This window comes from Cottoperca gobio, chromosome 9 (genome assembly GCF_900634415.1).
Source record: "Cottoperca gobio chromosome 9, fCotGob3.1, whole genome shotgun sequence".
Classification (NCBI taxonomy): Eukaryota; Metazoa; Chordata; class Actinopteri; order Perciformes; family Bovichtidae; genus Cottoperca; species Cottoperca gobio.
The window spans coordinates 10,752,411-10,778,301 of NC_041363.1; the positions used below are offsets into that span (position 1 = coordinate 10,752,411).

Below are 25,891 nucleotides of genomic sequence, written 5' to 3' on the forward strand. Positions count from 1 at the left end.
TGTCCTTGCTGTAGCATTTTACTTTTGAGTAAAAACAGAAACTGGAAATGTTTGGGCACTATTTGTATCTGCGCAGTAAAGCAGACATGCCTGTTCATTGACACACATCTGCGCTTGACCTCCACTCTGTAAAAAGGAAGAGTAAAGTTAACCAATGACGCAAGTTTTCATACTCAATACTAGTAAAACAGAAGATATCTCAGCTACACCTTTTGAATAACGCTGAGTGCCTCATATAATGCCATCCCTCTTTGCTCTCACATGTCTGACTGTATTCCAATTTTAACCAATAACCACGTATATCGGAAACAAGCCATAGAAACGGGGGCTATGTAACTGGACTTATTCTCTGCTCCTACTAACAAAAAAGTGCAGAAACCCAACCACTCAACAACAACAACAACAACAGCAGCAGCAGCAACAACAACAACAGCAGCAGCAACAACAACAACAACAACAACAACAGCAACAACAACAACAACGGGTTTCTCTGTGATGCCCTCTGATCTTCTTGAGCCATGAGGAAAAAGAATTTGGGGTTTAAAAACCTCCCAACATGATGTCATGGACTGGTTCGTCAACCAAAATGTGACTGCTTGATTTGATGTTCCTTTGGATGGAAATGTTGCACACCTATTACCTTATCAGCCTAATTACTTTACACAGGGTTCAGATCATTAGTCATTTTCCAGAAAGAACTGCAACTTTCAAAGAAAGTGGTTAAAAAAAAAAAGATTCAAAAGTTGTTTATTATGCAAAAGGTGTTATCTGTCATGAATGAGTATGGATACTTGTTAATAAGTAACACAAGCTATACAATATAATGGTCATTATTGCCATGTTTCTAACTAGTAATATCATGGCCATTAACTTATTATATATAACGCTGGTTGTAATAAAATTACCTAAGGTCTACTAATGAGATTCAACTATTTTAGATCAGACAAATCAGTCAGGAGGATCGTGCTCCAGCTCTTCTCCTTTTAATCTATTCCAGCAAGAAGTGGAAACACTGGGAATGGATTCACACGACATGCAACACTTGAGCGTGTGTTAGTGTGCAAGAGAGATGAAAGATACCTCACAAGCTTGTCTGTCTCGTGATGAGGTCACTCATCTGTTTCAAAATGATGTCAAGAGTAGGCTAGACTTTTAAGTGCATCAGTGGACTGCTGATGCTGACCTTTGACTATCCGCTCTTTTACTACACAAATAAAATACAAATGATCCTGGAAATGTCCCCACCCTTCCTGTGAAAGTTTTCATCTCTTTTTAAAGTGTTTTTGAGACTGGCTGCACTACAGTATTGAGTGTGTTGTTAAAAACGGAGATTACCATGTAAAATATGTCAATGTGTGAGATACCTTTTCCCCTGTAATGTTAAATCATGTACACCAGTATTGTATAAATCATTTACTTTAAATCATTTACAACAATGAGTATTTGTTTCCCTCGCAAAGCAATGGCTGTAACTTCAATTCGTGACATTTAGTTAATTAGTTTATTACAAACACCTGCTGAATCCGGAACAACACCAGTGTGGATCTGCGCATGTGTCTGAAGTGTATTGTTGACAGGCTGGTGACTGACGGCAAACTCGGTTTCACATAAACAACAGGAGGATGTGTGATTGAGAGTCTTGCAACATCACATTTTGTAGTTTTCATGAATAGTGCGCATGGTGGATAAAGGTGTAAATGCGCACCTTTGACTTGTTCTCCGTTGTGCTCGGTCTCTATCCGAGATGAACAGTGCTGTTAGAAGGACTTCCACAACTCTCCACTTGAACCTGCAGAGTTGCCATGAACAGTCCACTGAGTCCTTCTCCCGCACAATGGGCCAAAGCACTGCGAAGGTAATTATAAATATTCAATTTACACTAATGAACATTTTATTTTGGGCGATATACGTCTACAGTGTTTCTCAAACTTTTTCAGACCAAGGACCACTTAACCAATAAAAAAACAATCACGGACCACCTAACTCTCCAAATATCCCAAAACAATAAGCCTGCTTACCACTCCAATAATATATTACAAATGTCAGCCTAATAATGACAGCTTTATCCACACATTAAATCAACAATACAAATACGGATTCTACAACCATTCATATGCGATTTAAACGCACAAAACACAATGTGGCTTGGGTTCCTCTTCATCTCCAGTGCAAAAAAATCCAAATTTGACGAACCCTCTCCTGGGACTCAGTAACGCACACAAAACCACCTGTTGTCGCTGCGGCTGAACCACTTGTATCTGGACGATGCACCTTCACTGTCATTTTCTTTTAACTGACCCTGTCTACAGCCATCGATCCATCTTGTCAGGTGACCGCGGCTCAAATTGACCGCGCAGATCATTTATGACGTAAGATCGTAAAACTAACCTACGTAGCTACGATACATCTATGCTACACTCTAGTCTATACTAGTCATTTTTAAACCGTTTGAGAAACACTTTAAACTTATAATATATTATTTTCAAATGTGATATTTACCAATATACTCACGGACCACTAGCGGTCGCTCACAGACCACCAGTGGTCCGCGGACCACTCTTTGAGAAACACTGGTCTACATGATACATTAGAGTGGCTGGGTTTAAGATTAGTAGACTCCATCTTTGTGCGTCACCTGATTGGACTTTCACTATCCTCTCTGCCATGGGGGCTTTTACTTACTTAACTGGTGCATTAGCTGAACTGCACACTAACTCCATTCAGAAAAGGTCCAGCAGTGGAGAACTCTTGACTGGAATAAACATGAGTGGAAAAAACAAAGCGTGTTATGCTTGCCAAAGGAATGGGCGGTTAACATGCAGAAGGTATAGTGATAATGTACTGAAGATGTGTTTTATTGCCCTGTGGTGTTTAACAACTAGTGATATGGCTGCTGTTTCAGGACCAGGCTGGGGGAGCGCTGTTTGAAGACATACCCTCTGAAGTGTGAGGATCTGCTGAGGAGGGCGAGAAGTTGCCTTTAAAGCCGGACGCACCCTCAAGGAGAGCTTCAGACTCACACAGCTGGAGGCTGTGGTGCGGATGCTGGAGGAACACGAGTGTGACTTTGTGGATGCTCTTGGAAGGGACCTTCATAAGGTGTGTGTGTGTGTGTGTGTGTGTGTGTGTGTGTGTGTGTGTGTGTGTGTGTGTGTGTGTGTGTGTGTGTGTGTGTGTGTGTGTGTGTGTGTGTGTGTGTGTGTCACTATAATAATTGTCCAATTAGCCATTTCTTTATTTTTAACCAGCCAAGCTTTGAGACAGTTGTGTCAGAACTGATTCTTGTGAAGAATGAGGCACTTCATGCCTTCAACAACCTTAAGAAGTGGATGCAGACGCAACATGTGGAAAGAAACCTGGTGAGACTATTGGCCCACTTTTCAATAACATCTTCAGAATATTATTGGGATTAGTTACGACTAACACAACCTTTTTAGGAGAAAACATTCTTCTTTACTGCTACAAAGAAAAGCATTGTTCTGGCCTTCTTGGCGTGCCAAAGCAGATTAAAGCTTAAGCTGCCTTGACCTTTTTTTGAAGAACTTAACTTTTTTTTCTGTAAGTCAACCTGTGCACTGATAAACTTTCACTCGTGAGAAGTCTGTTTCCCTTGTAACCTAATTTTGAGCTCCTCTGATTGGTGAAGTCCACCACGCTGGACGAGTGTCTGATCGTCAGCGAGCCGCTGGGGGTGGTGTTCATCATGGGGACCTGGTGCAGTCCTGTCCAAACGTGTCTGGCGCCCCTGGTAGGGGCCATCGCAGCAGGTGCAGACACTCAAGACACTCATTTAATCAGTTTGATTGTAGTATTATTTGTCCTCACACAGGCTTACTGGTAATATTTTCTGAATTCGTGTAGGAAACTGTGCAATCATCTGCCCCTCGGAGTGCACCGCTCACACTGCAGAGCTTCTTCATCGTCTCGTCCCCTTCTACTTGGACAATGTGAGTAATTGCACAGCAGGGAGGACAGCAGACCTTTTTTGTCTCAGTCTCTCAAATATTTGAGTGTTTGAGTTAATGCTTAGTATATACTTTGCTGGAATAGGTTGTCCCATTTTTTTCTTGCCTTATTTGAGCCTAATGATTAACTTGTATGAATCCACTTTGAGTATTACGACAGCTTTTGGTCTGTGTGATTCTAGAGGGCATTCGTTCAGACTCAAATGAACAGTTTTGATGTGACATGAGACTTTAAAGAGCTTAGATGTGGTCAAATCTAGGAGTATGGAAACATACACCTTTTTGATATCCAAGGGCAACTCAAAAGTTGACTCAAACTATGATTCTATATGTGTACTCGGTGTATTGATTTAAAGTAAGGACCTATAATAAAAATGTAATAACAATTCTCTTTTATCATCAAGGAATGCTACCATGTGATTCTTGCAGACACGAATGACTTGCCTGAAGTTGTGGAACTTAAATTTGACCATGTCTTCTATACAGGTAAAGTTAAACTCCAAGTCACATCTTTGTGATTTCTTTATTGAATGAATCTTACATTATTAAGGATGTCTGTCAATCCCTAGGCTACAGGGAAGAGGGAAGCAGAATTGCTGTGGCTGCAGCACGCACACTCACACCTGTCACTCTGATTTTGGGTGGCAACAACCCGTGTTATGTGGACCAACACTGTGACATTGCCACCACGGCACAGCGCATCGCCTGGGCACGTTTTCACAATGCTGGACAGAGCTTGGCGGCTCCTGACTACATCCTGTGCCACATGGATGTCACAGCACGGCTGGTGCAGGCCCTGAAGTGCTGCCTGTTGCAGTTCTACGGCTATGATCCCAGAGAGTCCTGCAGTTATGGCCGCATGGTCAATCTAGAGATCTTCAACCGTACGAGGGACATGCTGTGGAGATCTGGCAAGGTTGCTGTGGGTGGGCAAGTGATAGAAACGGAAAAATATATCGGTAGGTTTGATCTGTGGGATTCTCTGAGATAAAGTATTACATGCATCACATTTAATACTGTTAACTTATTTTTCTTTCTTTCTGAAGCCCCAACGATTTTGACAGATGTGGCGGAATCAGATCCCATCATGCAACAGGACATTCTTGGCCCAGTTCTTCCTGTTTTGACTGTAAACAATATGGATGAAGCGATTTCCTTCATTAACAAGCAAGAAAAACCCCTCTGTGTGTATGCATATTCCAGCAACAGCAAGGTACATGACAGATTCAACTTAAGACACTTCAGTGTAAGAGCCTCTTGCAGCCTAGGAGTATTCTGATCATGTGTCTGCCTTTCTGACAATTCAGGTCATCTCAAGGCTAATGAGTGAGACCTCTAGTGGAAGCTTTTGCTCAAATGACAGCGCCCTGCAGAGTCTGATGGTGGCTCTGCCTTTCGGAGGAGTTGGTAAGTCAGTGGCAGCAAAGTACAAATTATGCCAAACATAGTGGTGGAATAATATAACCTCTAATATATTAACTCTTTTTTTGACAGGTGCCAGTGGAATGGGTTCCTACCATGGCCGCTACAGCTTTGATACCTTCTCTCACAGGAAATCATGCCTGCTAAGAAGCACAAGGTTTGAGTGTGTCACCTATCTGCGTTATCCGCCATATGAGGAACGCAATCTGTCTCTCATGACATGGGCCAGTACTCTGTCCCAGAAGAGCCAGGGATGGTGCCAGATCATGTGACTGTGTGGGAGGATAACACAGCCCTGTTGGAAGAAAGCCACTCTCCTCCAAAGTCCTGAACAGTCCTGGCATGCAAATGTATTGTCAGTACATTAGAAATAGCTGAGAAGTAAACTTGCTGGGGTACAGCCACATCTTATATATATGATAGTGGTTGTTTGATCTCTGGGTGATGAGTTGTAAAACCAACAAGAACAAGAGATACTCACCTGTATTTAAAGTTTATCTGCTGCAGTACCATAATGCTACAACAACTCAAATGTGTTTGATGAAACTGTGCAAAATTAAATAACAAGGAGGTACATGTATATGTATTGGCTAAATGGTTAAGCCACAGTCAAGTTTATTACTGTTTGTTCTCACATTATGATAAGAAGAAAGTTGCATCAAAATAAGAAAACAATTTTCGATCTCATTCATTTATTGATATGTTAACAACAAAATGGAAATCTCTACAACAAAATCATATTTGGTCTTATTCCTCGTGAATATCTGGTCATTCAGGTCTTTTGTAGATTGTCTCGTTGTTGCCTTCTTTCATGGCTGCAAATCTGGCCGCAGTGAACAGGTAATCGCTCAATCTGAGTGAAAATGTTGGGGCATGGATCAGATGTGTAATAGAGGAACCATTTCTCATACATTTAAGCACTAGACTAACCTGTTCAAAAACTTGGCAACATCTGGATCTGCCTCGCCTGACCGTACAATTGGAGCAACACTATAACAAGAACAAAACTGTCAGAACCTACTGTGCCAGAAAAGCAAGACATAGGGGGTCATTTTTACGTCATTCAAGGCGAGGAGCACGCTACAACTGACCTGCGTTCTGCTCTCCGACACACTGTGCGAGCCAAGTGCAGAGCTGCGCTGCCCTTCCCTCCGGACTGTGAAATGTAAAGCCCAAGTATCAATGTAACAGGAAAACCTGGACTCTCATATGAACTCAGTGTCTTACAGAGGCACACATGGGCTTACAGGTAAAATGAAGTTTGTCAGTGGAGGGAGTTCTTCTGTAAATGCGTCAATCCAGGTTTCCAGGTCTGCAATTGGCTGAGCAGTAAATTTTGTTCTCTCTTACAAAAACAGAACACAAAAAAATGTATTCAAGATATCTTCAATCACACAAGAGACAATATTTTTACTGCTTTAGACCAGACAGTGAATGCATACTTATGTGACTTTCTCTTGCAGATGACTGAGGGGTGGCAATATTGGAGCCCACATCTTGTAAAATGCATTGTATCTGCAATTAAAATGAATAAATACTGTCAGAAATCTTGTATATAGCTGATGTACAATGTCTGCAATGAAGAAAGTTAATAAATGCAACATGCAAATCAAACCTTGTCCAGCTGATATGTGAACGTGTGACCTTTGTCAAGGCAAAATTCTCTGGCCAGGCTGTAATGTACAATTTAACATGGTCACTTCAAGTGAGGCAGATTATAGAACAAGTTTTAAAGTGAACTGTGAATAGTACAAATGTTACCCTATAGCTGATGACAGCTCATCTGCATTTCCTAAGGCTTCAAAAATATGATCTTCCTTTGGCCTCCTTTCCCCTGTAAATGTACTTGAGAAACCTTTTAGGGGGCACAGCAAGAATGGAGTCAACTTTTGTAAGAACTAATTATGGTAACAGTGTTGTAGCATGTATTGTTTTCCTAGTTAAGTTGAAAAACAACCTTTGTCTCCAGTTTTGGTGTATATTTTGGGTACCCGGTTGTCTCCTTCAGTGGCATAACTGTAGGGAGACAGGAAGATAAAACAATGTTTTACTTATTTGATAACAGATAACAACAATTGACGCATGTACCCAGTTTAATAATGTCATTTTTGTTTCCCCAGCTCTTTAAAGTTTCAGTTTCACACAATACTCCAGTTCATTATACTGTGCTAACATTGCCTTTATATAATGAATATCCCTATGTAGCAGTTACCTAGCTAACACTTTACTGCTAGATATACACAATGAGTGTCATGAACATTTTGCAAGCCCACTTTCACAAAGAACAGGGATGTACAACTACCTTCTGTCTGAGCATAATATGTTTGTTGTCCGATGCTCGCTCATGAGCCTGCCTATCCTGAAAACACAACGGAGGTGAGCAGGTTTGATAATAAACGATGCCATGTTAAAGCTAGAGGCTAGCTGCTAAAGGTGAAATATAGTGGAAAACGCCCTTTGTCCCTCCGCGGTGTCCGTAGTGTATGGGCGTTTCATTTTTATCGCGTGATTGGTCAACTCACCTTGTGTTTTGAGAGCGCGGGACGCTGATTGGACAAAATAATATGTGTTCGACTAGCTGCGGCGCTGATTGGATACTGGAAGCCAAACCTATGTCCGTCCCTCCCCCTGTGTGTCGGCTGTGTTTTTATCATGTTTTATCCACGCTGCGTTGAAGAGAGTCTGTGATCACAGGAACTCCCTTTTACTTTGAATAACATATTGTTTTGTTGAACTCTCTATATTTGTCGATACTTCATGTAAAACGCGGGTCAGAGTTGTTAACTGCTTCTTGGTGCTTCGGAGGATTAACATTACCTGAAGGTGGCTGAGCTAGCTAATAATATCACTGTCAGTTACAAGTTTGACTTGCCTAGTTCTGGACACATTTTTGCACTCTGGAAACTGTTACAGAAATGCAAGTCATGGACATATTCGTGTCTGCTCCAGGGAAGGCGATCCTCCATGGAGAGCATGCGGTTGTGCACGGAAAGGTAACCTGAAGTACAGCTAACCGAGGTGATGATGAGTATGATATTTTAAAAGTTAAGCTGGGTAAGGTAAACCAGTCAAAGCTAAAGGTATAATATCCATTACAGGACCAAAAAGTTGAATTTCTAGCCAGTCTTCAACAGAAAAGTACTGAATTAAGTTTTAAATGTGATTTTGCTTCGTTCCAGAGGCTGTCACTACTTTCATTTAAGTACAAGCAAGTTCATTTAGCTACTGTACTATAAAAGATGGAAACCAATAATTACCTTGAAGGTTAAAAAAAAAACATCCAATAGAAAACAAACTATGATATGCCCTGGAACATTACTTGAAACAATATGCACTGAATGGGCTAAACGTCTGACTGTTTAATCACCCTGTTGTCTTTGCTCCATTACAGGTGGCTCTTGCTGTGAGTTTGAACCTGAGAACATACTTACATTTGAAAGGCACCACAACTGGCAATGTTTCCATCAACCTCCCAAATATTGACACATTCCTCTGCTATGACCTTTCTGAACTGAAGCAGCTTATTCCAAATTCCTGTGGTAAGGGATGGTGCAGCACTGGGAACCATTAACACCTACATACACCGTTATTTCTTTACTGTTGCATCAGCGTCATGCACCACATAGTCCAGTACATGCAGGGACATTTCAGTGTTGAAACTTTTTTTGTCCCGTTTCTATTAATGCACATCTAGCTCCAATCACATCTAATATTCAGATTATTTGCCACAGTTTTAAAATAATGTCAATAATGCAGCTTTCGCAAATTGGTACACTTTGTTATGGTATCAGTCTTTGGACATATTATTAACTGGGACAACTTACCTTTGTCCAGATGAATATCATCATTTCTCATTATATACACTATGATGTATGCATGTTTTCCATACACCTACATATGAAAGTGTGTGTTGTTTTGATATACTAGTGATTTTGATGATTGCTGTGTCTTGTAACTTTTGTTAACAGGTAAGATGGAGGAGGTGAAACGTCTGGATGCTGAACTTGTGAGGAGACTGCGTGAATTTATTGGTGTCACCAATGGAAACTTGGATACTTGCAACATGGCCACCCTATCATTCCTCTACATCTACCTCTCACTGTTTGGATCAAGGTGAGATAGTTCTTCTCAGCATTTGTTCATGTTATTATTGCAGCTTGTTTGCTCAGATGGCCACAGAAATCCAATGACTAAGCCCTAACCCTAGCCTCATCTATTTTACTCTAAATGGGACCATCATTTACAAAATGGTCATCATGCTGTATTGAAGAAGACTTGAAACTAGTAATTGAGAACATAAAGTTGTCAGGTGAATTGTTTAGTATAGTCATAGATCATCGGGTCATTTACTTTTGCAGCCAGTTTAGTCGCCCCCTGCTGGTGTGTGTGTCTGTGTGTGTGTGTGTGTGTGTGTGTGTGTGTGTGTGTGTGTGTGTGTGTGTGTGTGTGTGTGTGTGTGTGTGTGTGTGTGTGTGTGTGTCTGTGTGTGTCTGTGTGTGTGTAAGTGTGAGTTTCAGCGACTCCAGCAGCTGCGAGCGCAGAGGATGCTCAGGAACATTAGAGCTGCAGGTTGTTGAGAGGTTTAATCGCCGCTGACAAGGTGCTACCGTGTCTGAGAGAGGTGATGGGTTCTGACAGGATGGCCACTAATGAGAGTTTGGCACTGGGCCACACTGCAGCCTTTAACAAGTCTGGATGTGTTTTTCCCTCGAGAGAAGAGCCGAACAATTAGTTTAGCGTATTCTCCTGTCTGCTCAAAAGCAGCTTCCCTGACAGACATTGACAGAAATGTCAAGCAAGTTTCTGTTGCGTATAGTAGTGTATGGATTACTTGCCATTAAACTCTCCTTCTAGTTATGTATACTGTAGCTGTTCAAGTAATATGATTAGGTAAAGTAAAGAAGGGGATATGATACATTATTTACAGAAATACTTAATACTCGGTATTATAGATCCAGTATTTAAGTTTTTATGTTTATTTCCTCAGCGAGCTGCCCAGCTTGACGGTGTCTGTGTGGTCAGAGCTGCCAACTGCAGCCGGCCTCGGGTCAAGTGCTGCCTACTCTGTGTGTTTGGCAGCAGCTCTGCTCTGTGCTAGTGGAGCCATCCCCGCCCCCCTCAAAGAGGGGGATCACACTGCCAGGTAACAACATTATATGAAGGGAATGTCTCTTTTATGAGCTGTGTGTGCAGTTTGTGTGGACCACTGTAGACAGGATTCTTAGGCCTGATGAAAATGCTCTAAAATAATAATAAATAATAATGCTCACCTAATGTAATCTGGTTTGAAGTTTATGGATCACCTTGAATCACTAAATTATTCTTCTTAAATAGAAAAACGGATTCACTACAACAACGAATGCCTGTACAGTATAATGCAATCCCAAACTGTAGCGTGCAATTAAATTAGTACAATTTTTGAGAAACGTATAATGTTAAATATATGATAAATGTGTAAATGTGTTTTCTTAAAAAAAAATGGTATTACTTTATTACAGGTATTTACATTACAGGTTATCAGTTGTGTTAATTTGTTTTATTCATCCTGCCACATTTATAAAATGTAACTGTGTTTAAAGGTTCATTGTGTAAGATATGCCAGAATTTACACTTAAAACAATGAACTATCATTATTAGCAGAGTGTGAAGAGGTAACAGTGTTGACGTTTTGTTAAAGACGTCTTTGTGTTGCAGAGATATCTACTGAAGTTAGCATGCTAACAGCTAGCTGCGCTCCGTCCAGTCTGTAATACCACTTGTTCCTCTAGAGGTGATAGTGAGTCACTGTAGCTCCAGTCTGCCCTCAGTACAGAGGGAGAAGAAGTACAGCTGTCTGACTCGCTTGTAAATATTACAGCCATGTTCTGTGTCTGTTTTATAGTTTGTTTATTGGATTACATTCAAAGTGGCAGAAATGAGAACCACATTTTTAGATACAATCATCACAAACAGCATCTGTTTAATCATTTATTGAACATCTATTGGTTCAGAGATGAAGAGGTAGTTAGATGTTAGGTCTGTGAGGGTCTGAGTATACAAAGTTCTCCTTTTTAATTTACAAATAATTGCAGGTGGTGTCAGCAGGACCTGGAGCGGATCAACAGCTGGGCTTTCCAGGGGGAGATGATCATCCATGGTAATCCTTCAGGAGTAGACAACGCTGTAGGAACCTGGGGTGAGGCCTGATATTCTCTGGCATACGGTGCGGTACATATGGTGCTATACCTCCCTTTGTCTTTAATAGAACCACCACTGTTCATTATCATTTGATGATTATCTATTTAATGATTTTGATTTCCCTGTATGTAGGTGGCATGCTGAGATTCTTGGCCGGGAAGATAATACCACTGAGCAGGTAATGACACTGATTAACCATTTTTAATTTGATTTCATTAAAACAAAAAAGAGTACACAGTGAGTTAATAACAATCATAGTGTATTTCCACCCCACAGAAAGCAAATATTTTCTAAGTAAGATTAGGGCACCAGAGTAATACATCTGTATGACCTCTCTGATCTGTCTGCTTAACTTCCAGGGTGCCGTTATTAAGAATCCTCCTCACTAACACCAAAGTACCACGTAGCACCAAGGTACTGGTTGCCAGGGTGAAGGACAAGATTAACAAGGTACTAAATGGTTTCTTCCTCCCCCGCGTGTTACTTGCCTACACTGTAATTAATATAATAGGCAGTGCTTTTGCATGGCAGATACTCCAGAGCCCGTTGAGTGCCTTCATAAAATATTGAAATTAAACTCTTAGCCAGCACCCCTGTGTGCTGTTGCCTTGGTGACACCAGCAGGTGTGCAGATTTCTGCCTCAGACACAGATTGGCCTGGACGGTGTTGTATCAGTGTTGTGATCAGGCTGGAGCACAACCACAATCAAACATGCCATTTTACAATCAGTTATGTATTTGAATGTTTTTAAACAAACGCACAAAGACACTTGTTGCTCGACACATAATCTGCAGTGGTGACTTTGTGTAGAGATGCCGTGCACAAGTCCTGTTGGGGACGTTGATTTGCTGTATTTGTTGTTGTCCTCTTCTTTAGTTTCCCACCGTCATGACCCCGGTGCTCGACTCAGTAGATGCCCTTTCCTGCACTTGTGAGAAAGTCCTCTCAGAGATGACCTGCGAGCCCATCACTGGAGAGCACTATAATATTCTAGAGGTACAAAACAGATTGTGGAAAGCATCTTGCATCATAAACGATTAATTGAGACGTTACATCGGAATGTTTTTATGTAAAATGTCCTAAACCAGGGAGCCTATATCCACACTTATATGACTAATTCTCTGGAAATAACAACAGCTGTGTCATATCTTTTTATAGGAGCTCATTGACATTAACCAGCACCATCTGAATGTGATGGGCGTGGGGCACCCTTCCCTGGACACACTGTGCCGGGTCACATTGGCCAAAGGGCTCCACAGCAAGCTAACCGGCGCAGGGGGGGGAGGCTGCGGCATCACCCTTCTGAGACCAGGTACTGTAGGCCAATTGTTCTACTGTGTATATCACACCAGTGTGCATTTACATATTTTGGTATGAAAGGGTAACGCCAAAGATTACGTCTTTTTGTTTTTCAAAAGCCAAACAAAGCGTGTTAAGAGCTTTACATCTTTATTAAAATATCATTACTGGTGCGTTTGGGCCTTCCTCAGAGGATGAATAGAGTTAACAGCAAATCACTTGACTATTTTTAAGGGAGACGATAACACAGTTTAAACATCTATCTTTCGTAAACCATTGCTCTTCTACATACAACTAGTAATCATCCAAAACGCACGAAGAACAATACAACTACAGGCTTGAGATTTATACCTCCATAACTTCTCATCTTCTGCTGACTTTGTCAAAATCAAATAATATGTGTGAACAGATTGGAAATAGAGGGTGCCCTTCAGAGGTGATTGATGCTGCCTTTCGTCGTGCTAAAATAACTGAAAGAGAAAATGTACTTAAAGAAAAGACAAAGGAACAAAATGAACCAAAGGCCTGCTTTATCTCAGACTTTAATCACTGCTCTGCACAAATTGGAAAACTCATCTAGAAACATGGGCACATCCTGTGTGCTGAGCTGCGCTTCACAAGATCACTAAACCACCTCCTCTATTCTCTTAGAAAGGTCTGAAAGGTCACTCTAGATGTAGACATGCTCAATGTAACAACACTTACAATTGTAAGAGCTACAAACATCCCAGTAAAATGTTTTCTACTGACCAGTTTATAAACTGCAAGAATACAAATGTAGTCTATATGTTGACCTACCTTTGTGTAAAGCCGTATATAGAACAAATAAATAAAATAATTCCAAGCATCAAACGGCACCCAACAGGAAATCTGGACTATGCAATGGCCAGGCATTACGTGGAGACCGTACATGGCCATCCTCTCTGCATCTCATTAGAGGAAGAGATATTCCCGAACGGGACGATCCCCACAGGCCTTAATAATAGTAGTTATAACAATAGTTTAGTTAATAATAATAACAATAGATTTACTTTTAAATCTTTGACGCATGACACAGCAGTTGTATTATTGTATTCCTGTTCTCTATACTAGTTTGTATTTTGTTGAGTGTTATTCGGGTGTCCTCTGCTGTACACATGTGTTGAATGTTGTTGAATTACCTTGATTGATTTGTGTACGAGTGAATTGCTGTTTACGCTATTCATGCTCTGAGGAAGGCCTGTGGGTAAAGATATTTTAATAAAATGTAAAGCTCTACTTTACCTGCTCTTGTAATTAACTTTCAGGTTTAAATGAAGTGTTTTGATTCAAATTAATTCCTCATTGTGTCGAGGCGATACTGCATCCTCCAATGGATCTATAATATAATGAATAGCATTTGATAAAGGAAGTCACACTGTGGAATTGGTTAAAAGGAAACTTTAAATCATCCTCTTTTTGACAAAGCAAACAAAGAACCTGCAAGTTCAGTCTTTGTTTATGCCTGCAGCAGACTGAATTTTCACAAGTTTAAAATCCTCTAAATAGATTTCCAAATGCTCTTTATTTGTTTTCTTTGCAAAGATTTCCATCTGTGTGAATTGCGTGAATTAAAATAGATCGCTGGTGTCTTCTCTAATGTTCTCAGAGAGCCTTTGTGTTAGAGCTCTTAAGTTAAGGAAGCAAGCGCTAAGTTAAGTTATTTTATTGCTGGCATCTGAAGCTTTACATTTAAACTGGTGGTTAGCATAAGTATTATTGTGCAGCTGTGGCTGAAGTGGGCTTTGGACCATTGCCTTTGCAACAAACAGCAGGGAAGTGCTTCTTATTCTACATCTATGAGATCATCAGTAAGACTTCAGTAACAAGGTAGTTGTGTGTTGTCCTTATGCTGTCAGTGGCAGAGAAATTGCAGTTTTGTCCCTGAACGCACCACTGCTGCCTGTTGAGTCATGCACTGTACACTAAAACATACAAACAAAAGCTGTCTTGTTATCTTGTATTACTTTTTTATTTTAATGTATAACTAATAGCACACTCTGACACATTTTCTTTTGACATGACTATATTATGACTTATTTGTCTTGTAGAAACGGACTCCTCGGTTGTCCAGACGACAGTGCAGGACTTGAAAGACTGCGGCTTTGACTGCTGGGAAACGAGTATCGGAGGGCTGGGTGTGCAGCAGCACTCTCCTCTCTCTGTCAAGGAGGAAGTTCTGGACATTTTAAACAGTTACTGAGACTGTGGCTGAACAAGAGGACCGTTTTGTCTTTTTTGGTGCGTTTACCTCAAGTCCTGAGGTACGCTCAGCACATGAAGTGAGCCCAGGGGACCAAAGAACATGTCACACTGAGTGGGGCTGGACTGAGTTTCCCGAATCTTCCTGAAAAACGATACAATCTACTGTGTCTCTAACAAATTACTGACTTAACGGTACAATTATATGTGTTGAGCACTTTGTCCACAAGATGGCGTTGGAGTTGCACAAATGCTTTCTTTAAAACAAGATTTATGATAAATTGATTAATGTGTAAGTGAAGGAACTGACAAGATTAATGTATAGTTTAATCCAAATGTTAAACAGAGTAGGGCCAACATCCCTTAATGTATTCGATGACCGTCGGTCATTAATTGCTGACACATGTTGTTGCTAGAATGAAAGTGTTCATTTTACTGTTGCTTAAATGATGACGGAGTAAAAGTCTGATTTTAATAGTTTTTTTTATTCTTTGACAAAAACCCAATTATTATTCAGTTTTTAATCTTTAGTCTTCACAGTTCTACAAAGAGGTTGATCAAAGTGCTTTGATATTTCTCTGCATCATAAACAATGTTGGTGAGACCAGGAAATAAAAATTATTTTCATATTTCATATTTATAAAGATGTATAAGGCTTTGAATCTACACGCAACCCAGTGTTTTTATTTTCCCTCTACTTTTAACATACAATTGTTTGAATGCAAAATAATGTTTAAACCAAATGCTTTTCTGTGCTTTATTCATTTTAAATCTCAAACAATAAATAGATGAATATCTGTTACAGATTGTTTTCTTTGTTTTTAATAATGCATGCCATGAGCTGTTTGTTTCTGCCGTTAAAGACCATCTAGCTGTTTTGTTTTGCTAATGGAGGATAGGGAGAGGGGGACAGCAGGAGTGTGTGGCCTCTCTGGAGCCTCTGGATTAGCGCCACTATAATGTGAATCAACAACAACCAGCGTCCTTCTGTGAGTCACAGATTTGTGCTGACACACACACACACACACACACACACACACACACACACTCCAGCTTTCCCAAATTCTCCTCCACCTAATTGCTCATCCTCCTAAGCGTTAAGAAATATTCTGCAAATGCTGCAGATGCAGACGAAGGATCTGCTCAGAAAATCCCTGATTTGGGGAAAAGGTCATAGTGGGATTCAGTTGAGTTTGAATATCCATTTCATTTTCTGTTTTTTAAATGTCATGAAGATTGAGTAGTACGAATCTGGCAGTGTACGTGAATACACAACATTTGTCACCCTCCCTCCTTTTCCGCCTGGCGCCCCCTCTGTCCTCTTGAATTGTGTCATCTTTATGTCAGGGCAGCCCCCCGTCAGCGCGCCTGCACAGTTGCCCCTAACCCCTGCTGGAATTTAATTACCACTGCGCTTTTCAATTGAAATGGCATTGACGAAGGGGGACAAGAGGGAGACAACAGCGCCTGCTTCATTTGAAGCCCCTCTCTTTCTTTTCCGTCTCATTCTCTCTCTCCCTCTTTTTACCCCTGCAAGGCACAGATGGTATTTTTTTTATCAATGTCAGCGCCTGCTTCTTTCTGCTCTGATGAATAGAATCTAAAGAGGCCCTGAGATTATTTCAGATAACAGAGGGAGTGAGGAAAGGGGGTCAAGGATAGAGGGAGAATGTCAGAATGATAGAGATGCTGTCCCAGCAGCGAGCAAGGAGACGTACAAATCATTTAACATTTAACGTTTAGGGAGTTTTGTCTAGATGGATCAATGTGGGAGAATCAAGGATGTATAATTCATTTTGTCCAAGCAGGAGGAATGAAATGTTAAATGTGAATTTGCTGAGTGGTCATGCTCACTGTGGCATATTCCCTCTGGTCCCTCAGTCGACTGGTGAAATGCTTGTCAGGAGCCATTAAGTTTGAACGCAGAATTAGACCTGACTGACAGGATATCATGTTGCTGTTGGCCACTGGTTTTACGAACTCAGTGTATGACTTCCTATAGTGAGCATTTGCATTAACATATAGACGCCTCTGGATCACAGTATGTCGCCTGGTGTTATAGTGGAGAATTACTTGTGCCTGTGTATATTATAATTTATGTCATGATATTTGTGTCAAAAGGAGATGTGGAATTGGCCACAGCAGGGAAGATTTGTGCGATCATCCTCTCCGAGCATTCATATAGGCGCACTGACTGAGGCAACATCAACAGCATGAGCTCCTCTCAGTCATGATGGGCTGTATGATCCTCATGGGGGTGTTTGCCCTTTCGGTAAGTGGGAGTTGGCGGACGGTGTTAGTAGCAGGGGTCCATTTAAGACAGCAGGGTACAAGGGCGCTGCCAAAGGATTTAGTTTTAAGGAGGAACATTGAATTCTTCCCTTTGTCCCAGCTCTTCCTAATACATTTTTATCCAACGTAAAGGACGAGCTTTCCTTGAAATATGCAGTTGGAATACGGGTTTCAGCTTTAACCATCTTGGACCTCAAAAGGAAGCAAAGTCGGGACCCCTCGTCGTTACTTGCATATGTTTACCAGTTGTAATTCATATATATCTGCAAGAGAACAAGACTACAGCCAAACTAGAAGCTCTGTGTGACTATATGCTGATGTCAATGTGCTAATATGCTCAACATTACAATGCAAACATGCTGATGTTTAGCAAGTATAATGTTTCCCATGTTAGTTTAGTATTTTAGCATGCTAACGTTTGCTAATTAGCGTTAAACACACAGTACAGTTGAGGCTGATGGGAAATAGTTGTGTGAGTATTTGGTTACAAACTGAAGTATTTTGACCTGAGGATGTTGCTCATAATTCATCCTGAGGAGCACGTGAATGTCTCTGCAGAATGTCATGGCAAGAATTGTCGAGAAAGGTGAACCTCATGGTGACGTTAAGAAGAAAAGTCAGGGGATCACCAAAGTAATTCAGATCCGTCCTCTCGGGACCATCAATCAATGTAAAGAATTAGTCAGTAATCCGTCAAACAGTTGTTGAGATATTTCAGTCTGGGTCAAAGGTCAAACAAATATTACAGGAAGGACTTAGAAATATAAACTTGATATTATGTGGTAGAATTATATATTTCTTATGCTTTCCTGTCCTCTTGTGATTCTTCAGGTTTTTGTTTAGCGACCGCTCTCCGGGGGTCACGACCTCCCAGATTGGGAACCTCTCCTTACCTTTTAGACAAAATATTTGAACTGAAGTTTCCACCCGGAGGATCTGTTTGGTCTAGAGCTGGGCTTCACTCATGTTTACGTAATGGGCCCACAGTGTATAGACCTGCCTGAGCTGTATTATTGTAAACATCTGAAACACATGACACAGAGACACTCCCCGTCCACGTCCCATTTTCCATCATGGAATTGTATCATGTCATTGTATCGATCCTGTAATTGATTCTGTGAAGTCGAGGGCACCTGCAACATACTCTGTCATCCCTCGGTGCCAGGAGCGCTCTTGTTTAATTGCAGGCTAAGGCGCTGGTTTTTCTTGTTGCCTTTGAAAAGCCTTATTGATTTTTATACCACCCTTCATCCTCGCTGTGCTCCGTTTTAAGAGCAAATCCCTTGTGTCGAAGTTGCCCAGAATGTAAAAGTATGAAATCTGTCAGCGTTTTTCACAAGGCTTCCAGGTGCAATCCGTACATGTTAACACTGAAGTAAAAACAAATTCAGGCTTCTGTGTTTTAAAAATGTTTAAACAGAAGAAGGAAGAAGAGAGGTTGCGCTACATCGTGCCGGTCTCTGTCTCATATGGGACCAGTTGTGAGGTCATCCGACTGTGGAAGGTCAGAGTTCATCGCTCTGCCTGCTTGGATTGTTAAAATGTGTTTGGATAAATAAGAGGTTTAGCAGTGTGTTTCTAATTAAAAGAAAAATGTTAAATCTGTTTATTTTCATTATTATATATATTTTCTTTTTTGGATGCGTTTGCATTTATTGCTCCTGTGCAAGAAATACATTATACTTTGATAATACATTACATTTATTAATCTGACGCCAGTAATCCAAACAGGAATTGTATTTTTTTTTGTCAGGCTTTAAACTGCAGTTTAGAAACTGGCACATGCATATATTCAGTGCATTAGGGGTCTATATAGAACAAAAATATCCTAAATGAAATTTGATTTGAATTAATTTGAGAAGCAGCTTATCTTACATTCATACTTTGAACTTGCTTTGAATTAGAAATAGGTTCTCATCATTTCCCCGGGATTGCAGCCAATTTATTGGATTCATTTCTTTTTTTTTTCTCTGAGGCTCGGGGAGGAGGATCATCTCAAAATGTTATCACATGACACCGTGTGATTGATGGACCATTAAAACGTCAGCCAGATGTACTTAAAACCACAGCTTTTAGGTTGATAAATTATGGCACAAATGGATACATAAAGCTGTTAGAAACAAATATTCCCCTCTACAGCTATCTGAAGTCAGATAGTAATGGATGTTCTATCAGCTTGTCTGTCTCTCTCTCTATGTTTCTTTCTGCACATTTTCTCCTCTCCCAGTCTATATCTCGACCACTGCAGTCATGTAATTACAATGGGACAGGTAGGAGTGTTCATATTTCATCTGCTGCATTCACGATAACATCTAATAATCTGAAAGCGTTGCAAAATTGGTATCTCGTTGCTCATGCATTATGAATGAGTCACTGATTGCTTTTTTGCATAGATTAGCAATCATTTCACAGAAATCTTTCATATAAAAATGTGCCAGGAGGGTTCTATCTCTTTTTCTGAAGAGTTGAGGTGACACATCCCGCCGCTTTTTAAGATAAGACGGATCAGGTGATACCACTTCTCCCCCTTGCCCCTCTGCTCCTTCTCTTGCTCTCTGATATATTTCTCTATGCATATCATCATGGGGTGAGGGATAAGTGTAATTTTCAGCCCACTTTGCAACTGATTGCTCACTTAGTGAATATATTCAGCATCTGCAGTGTTATTGTGTTTAGAGCCAAGTGGCTAAGTACCATGGAAATTCTTTGGCATCGAAGTAAACATTTGCAGACTCCAGAAGTGCATAGAGAGAAGGAAATCTTCTTCAAAAACTCTGAGGTTGTGCGCCCTACATATGGATTTCAGGGACTTGTGGTTGTCTTGACTTGTAGCCTCAGATCGGCATAACACATAAGGAGCTTATATGGTCTAGTGGTTAGGAAAATACGCTGGTGACCTGGTCGCAGGAGAAGTTTACATACCACGTTTGTTTCCTGCCAGGCAAATAACCTGTTTCACATGATCTACAGTGAAATGCCAAGTCGAATGAGCGAGTGAAGAGTTGTATAAACAGTGTGAGCCCTGTAAAGCGTTGTTTCGATGTTGCTGAGAGCACTGTGTAGACTCATCATGAAACAGAGTTAAAGTTTCTACACATAAAAGCTTTATTAGAACTTTTAATTAAAGCTTTTGTTTAATGCTTTGATGTGTATGGACTGGGATTTTTTTTTAGCTCTGCCTTGTTGCTCATTTAATAACAAAGGAAAAGTGTCAACAGTATGAGTGTGCATGAGGTGTGTGGACGTGTGGATGCCTGCGTTGTGTCTCCCATCGTAACCCCTGGCCTTTGCCCCCTCCCCCGCATGGGCAGACTCTCAACCAAGGCCCTGTGGAGGTTGGTGCCCTCTGCCTGACAGCCTGTCACTGTGCTATGGTGGTGATTTTTTTTCTGGAGGAGATGGTGTCTGATTGGGAGCAGTGTGTGAATAGCCCTGTCACACTCGATAAGCCAGCAAGACGACCTGTGACGGGGACATATGGCATGTTTGACAGGGAGAGAGGGTGCGAATCGCACTGAATGATAAAATGGTGTTTTTCCCCCTTCGGCAATGTCATGCTTTCAGGCAAGCGTGTGGACCATCGCTCACTCAAGCGGCTGACTCCGGCCTCCTTGTGACATCTCCTTCAAGGTCCTGGGTTTCTCTGCCTCGCGCCTGGCCAATTCTGACACTGCAAGCCTATGCTGCTCACAGCTGCTCCGTTAGCTTGTCGATGTTGGGAACATAATTGGATATCAGTTTAGTTTAGCGATGCAGACTGGGAAATTCATCTTAAGAGCCTGTTCGTCAGAACTCCCCTTAAGCTCTCTTGCGCTGCAGCCCTTCATCCTGTCTCTTTTCAGACTGTCACACGCCTCACACTGTTGATTAATACACACACAGTCTCATCAGACGACTCTAATTGATGAGTTCAGCCTCCTCAGGAACCTGATTTATTTAAAGGGCCGTGAACACATGAAGAAATGAAAAGAAAGAGAAAAGAGGAAGGAGACAAACCGGCTTGGATTTAAGTGTGTCGGGGAAATTATTGAGTTGAACTGCACGCCTCTCATCCGTACTGTCAGCCGGGTCTTGACTTCTGGTGTTGCAGCCTCAACTACTATCCTGTCAAGTGTCACATTGTCTGTGTCTGTGGCCATGACAGACAGCCCAGGTGTCACACTCAGGCTTCAGTGCACCATCAGGCACCTCTGCTCTGGTCCCTAGTGGCTCACAGTCAGAGAGACAGCACAGTCCAATAACCCCTCTCAAACCCGGCATGTCTCGCTCCCCGGGGACTCCCCTGTGGAGTTTACTCTCTGTCCATTGGGCCAGAACTTAGAAACTCTGCCAACGGTCACATGATCCTGCTTTCACTCTGAATGCTGAATGCACTTCAACTGCTAAATGTGCAACTGCCATTATTATGACCATTTCTGCTGCTTGTTTCTATAAGAAACTTTTTTGAAGCAAAAGATCTCCTCGTCTCATGCAGAGCTCTGTAGGTTCTGCACTATTTCATATTGTCATATTATCATTCTTCACATTTCTGTAGTCCAAATGATTGATTCAGTGTAAAGTTTTATAAAGAGTTTGGTTTCATTGAATCTATATGATGGTAAGTAACTAAATACATTTACTCAGTTACAACTATACTTCTACGTCACTGTATTTGCTACTTTTTTACTCCATTACATACCAGCCGTGGATACTTTATTTTCAGAAACACATTTTACGCACTAAACATGATAACAGCTTATAAAATGTAATCCTTTGCTATATATTAAACTACAGTTTATGAAGTTGGTACCCCTTACACGTGTTAGAAAATGAAAATGCTGCTCACCTCTTGAAATATCAGAAGTAGTAACATAGTATAACAATATAACACTTAACGTTTACTTTTACTTATGATATGTTAGGTTCATTTTACAGTAAAATTTAAAGGAGCGTTTTTATTTGTAATGGAATACTTTTTACATTATTGCGACTTTTACTTAAGTAAAGGATCTGAATACTTCCTCCACCACTGACAGTGGAACATTAATTTAATTGAATGATGTGACATTTTACATATTTACCATAGTGTAAACATATTTATATTAATGTTGTGGGTGTAGTCACCCAATAGCAAACATCAAACATTGTAAGAGCTTTTTACTGTCACTGAATTGTGGTGTGTGAATTAATAGCATAGTAATTATCTTTGGCTTTTGTTAGATTGATTATTTTTTATTGAAAATAACTCCCTGTGTGTGTTTACATATGTTGAGAGGGTGTCGTATAATTCTGTCCCAGTTTGGCCTTCAGTTCTTGCATATCCATAAATTGCGTTGACATGTTTCCATTATTATTATTTCTTTTTGAGAGCTGCTGTCCATGTTTGTGTGAGCACTTTGTGACAGCTGCTGTTACACTGGACACAGTTTCAAGCTGAGCAGAGATAGGCCAGGACCTTCACTCATTGACCCTGCATCAGATTCTTTTTTGTTCTGGATTCCATCAATAAGGCTTGAGTGGCAGGTTATCTTCTCCTACAGCCGCCCTGTCGAATGCTAAAGCAGACTCGGCCTTGCAGAGAGAGATGACCTCAGGACTGTGATCGTCCTGCTGCAGTGCCATCAGGAGACACGAAGGGGTCTTCATCATCCGCTGCACGTTAGTGGTGTGATGATTGTTTGTTAATCAGCTTATAAGGTTCTTGGAAGTTGTTGAAACTTAAGTCAAGTAGCCATTTTGAGGATTTTGTTTTTTCGACGTTTTATTTCATGCATTTCCACAAAGATTATAGGGATAGCTGGCACTACAACAACATTCATAAATATGAATCGGGCTTTGTTGAACACTAGAAACACAAAAGTGGCCATTTTTCATGATTGCTTTCACTTACAGGAGGGTCATATTGTGGAGAGAGACATTTTAAAGATGTTTTAAATAAGTCAAATCTTTGATTAGCCAAAATCTGCAACTGTTAAATATTTTTTAAGACACGAAACAAATCGAAGGAAACAAGAAATGTTTTGATGCAGCAAGTGCAGAAAGGAGGATGTTCATCTGTGTAGAGGATTTCTATACTATAGTGTTTTAAAAATGTTGTCTGCAGATTATTCACAATAAAAATGTGATATCAAAATATAATTTTGTCCTTAAAGCATTTTGATTGTGATCGTATTGAAATCATATTCAATTTCAATCCCTTTTCTCAATACATTTAAAAATATTAAATCATTATCTTCTCATTGAATATCAGTATTAAATATTGAACTTACGTCTCAAAATGTTTTAAAATGGACTACATTCAAATGTCATATTTCATGTCTCATTTTATTTTGTATACTGCAGTTAAATGTATTAATTTTCAAAGAAATTGTAATGACTTTTAACCGTTCAAGATTTCTGTTTTGAGCAGAAAATGATTCAACAATTGCCGAACACAAATATCCTGTCTTTACCAATCATGTATTACATCTATTTCAGGAAGCTAGTGATTGCTTTTCTCTGCCTGGACTGTTTTTCATGTACTTGTGATCTTTTCCATTAGACCACTGACCACAACCACTGAGGGTGATCACTGAAGTATTTAGTCCTCATCTGTAGTCATGAGGGCATCAGCACTGATGAGCATGGTCGGGGTCACAGCACTTAAGTCTCCAAAGGAGAACCAGTACTTGTAATCACATAATATGTATGATCTCTCATTCAAGTGGAGCTGACATTCGACAATACAAATGGTTTCATGGAGCTGCGAGAGTTTTTGCGGTATGATGTATATACCTATTATGTAAAACCAGCCAAATGTAGGCTGTAATGCTCAGGTTAGAAGAGTGATTGACAACATATTGAGCATTATTTTGAGCACAGTGTGTGTGTAGATGTGCAATTCGTGTTCTGCAGTTCAGAAATTGAACCTGAGGGCAAAATGCAGGAGCTGCAGCCCCTCTCTCCACTGCACCCCCCCCCCCCCCCCCCCCCCTCTGTAATTAAGAACAACATTTTGTGTTAGATTATAGGGGGACCCATCGTGCCATTGAACTAGTCTGCCTGATTAATAAAAGGCAGCTAATTTCAGTGCAGGAAGGCAGCGCTCCAAAATGGCTCCTAATTACACATTAGGAGTGTGAAAGGCTCCTGCCGCTTCAGCCTCAATCCTCCACCCAACCCTCCACCCCTCCCCAGCCGGGGTGCATGTGCTGGCCCACCAGCACATTAACGCCGCTCCCAGGAGTGACTAATTCCAGCCAACCCGTCGGCACAATCAGTGGCAGATGTCAGGAATCGAAGATGATGAATTATGAATATACCGGAGATGTGGATAGGATACCAGCGTTAGGGGGGGGGGGGGGGAGATTCCTTTTTTTCTGGGAAGCTAAATATTCAGACACATCCAGGAGGAGTGTGCAGTGGTTGGAGTGATTGATTTCTATTCGTCATTATAAATGGGGTCCGACTGAAATTGGATGTTTTAGTGAAGTCGTCAAGGACTTTATGAGTTGGAGGGGCTGTCTGGCAGTATAGGGACTGTGCCTGACTGTGATAGCAGTAATGACTTCCTCTCCTTCTCTCCTGGGTGGTCAACTCAAGGGCTCAGGCAGCTGGAAATGATGTCCCGGAGAGGGCAACATGAACCTCTCAGTGCACAGCATTTGCATGGCGACATGATTACAGCTGAAAATGGAGGAGGTGTGGTGAGGGTCTCGCTGGGGGTGGAAGGTGGCGACAGTAACAGCTGCAGAGAAGAGGACAGGAAATGGAGAGCAGTTGTTTTTGTTGCCATTGAGCCACATCCACAGAGGCATGATGGGAATGAAGAACTGATACCTCCGCACCAGCGTATAATAAAACTGTCCTTGATGTAATTACATTTCCATAACTTGTAGCTTTTTTTTCTTCTTCTTCTTATTAAAACTCAGTTTTAATAAAGATGAGCTTAATTCTAGTAGATTGTTATCCACCATAAGATCAAATGTAAGGCTTTTGAGCTGGAGGCAGGTGCAGGTTCTTTAAAGTGTGCCTGACCTTTAAACATACCCTTTTCATATGAAAGGAGAAGTGGACACTGTCTGCTGTATCCGGGGACCTTGAGACACGCTGATGGAATCGGATTCCTTGTCAAAACAGATGTCAGACTGATGCTGTAGTCTATTACTGACTGACCAGCCGACTGATGAGCCGGCTGTCGATATGTGAACGTACACCTGGACATCTGTGGGGGGTCACAACCGTGGTGAGAGGCGAGCCTGGGGCAGGCTGCCAGGCCAGACTTCACCTTGCCACTTCCAATGAGCCCACAGTACATTTCCTCAGCCTTCCTGCCATTCATCACCACACCATGACAGGCAAATTCATCTGAGCAGGAAAGAGAAGCTAATCCTCTATATCTGAGACAGTGATAGACTTGCTGCTCCACAGGACCAATGAAATTAGGCTAAAACTGCTGTGGGGGTTCACAGGAAATTGGCCTTGTCAATCATACGCAGCAACCCAGTGTTATACCACAAGCCTGAAATTTAATGTCAATCTAGCCTGCATCTGTTCA

The 25,891-nt window shown here is 41.1% G+C and overlaps 3 protein-coding genes across 4 annotated transcripts; 2 read left to right on the forward strand and 1 right to left on the reverse strand.

Moving 5' to 3' along the window:
* Window positions 1-1,548: 1,548 nt before the first annotated feature.
* aldh3b4 (aldehyde dehydrogenase 3 family, member B4) lies at window positions 1,549-5,972 on the forward strand. Its single transcript, XM_029440757.1, is given in 11 exon segments — window positions 1,549-1,855; window positions 2,903-2,975; window positions 2,977-3,099; window positions 3,249-3,359; window positions 3,647-3,767; window positions 3,862-3,947; window positions 4,370-4,451; window positions 4,535-4,924; window positions 5,012-5,178; window positions 5,273-5,372; window positions 5,460-5,972. Coding segments are annotated over 11 exon segments (1,506 nt in total). The 5' UTR covers window positions 1,549-1,802; the 3' UTR covers window positions 5,660-5,972.
* Window positions 5,973-6,051: 79 nt separating this feature from the next.
* Window positions 6,052-7,851, reverse strand: mmab (metabolism of cobalamin associated B). Its single transcript, XM_029440758.1, has 9 exons — window positions 7,690-7,851; window positions 7,345-7,403; window positions 7,149-7,242; window positions 7,003-7,060; window positions 6,830-6,902; window positions 6,635-6,732; window positions 6,479-6,543; window positions 6,318-6,377; window positions 6,052-6,240 (listed from the first exon to the last, which is right to left on the reverse strand). The coding sequence occupies exons 1-9, from the start codon at window positions 7,791-7,793 to the stop codon at window positions 6,156-6,158; spliced, it is 696 nt and encodes a 231-aa protein (XP_029296618.1). The 5' UTR covers window positions 7,794-7,851; the 3' UTR covers window positions 6,052-6,155.
* Window positions 7,852-7,999: 148 nt separating this feature from the next.
* On the forward strand, window positions 8,000-15,888 carry mvk (mevalonate kinase). Of its 2 annotated transcripts, none has more exons than XM_029438851.1 (10): window positions 8,000-8,405; window positions 8,779-8,926; window positions 9,356-9,500; window positions 10,375-10,530; window positions 11,459-11,562; window positions 11,697-11,742; window positions 11,924-12,014; window positions 12,442-12,561; window positions 12,724-12,877; window positions 14,934-15,888. In XM_029438851.1, exons 3-10 carry the CDS (start codon window positions 9,361-9,363, stop codon window positions 15,083-15,085), a joined length of 963 nt encoding a protein of 320 aa, XP_029294711.1. In that variant the 5' UTR covers window positions 8,000-8,405; window positions 8,779-8,926; window positions 9,356-9,360; the 3' UTR covers window positions 15,086-15,888. The 2 variants fall into 2 exon arrangements, with proteins under 2 accessions (XP_029294711.1, XP_029294710.1); XM_029438850.1 differs by having other exon boundaries at window positions 8,000-8,380.
* Window positions 15,889-25,891: the final 10,003 nt, after the last annotated feature.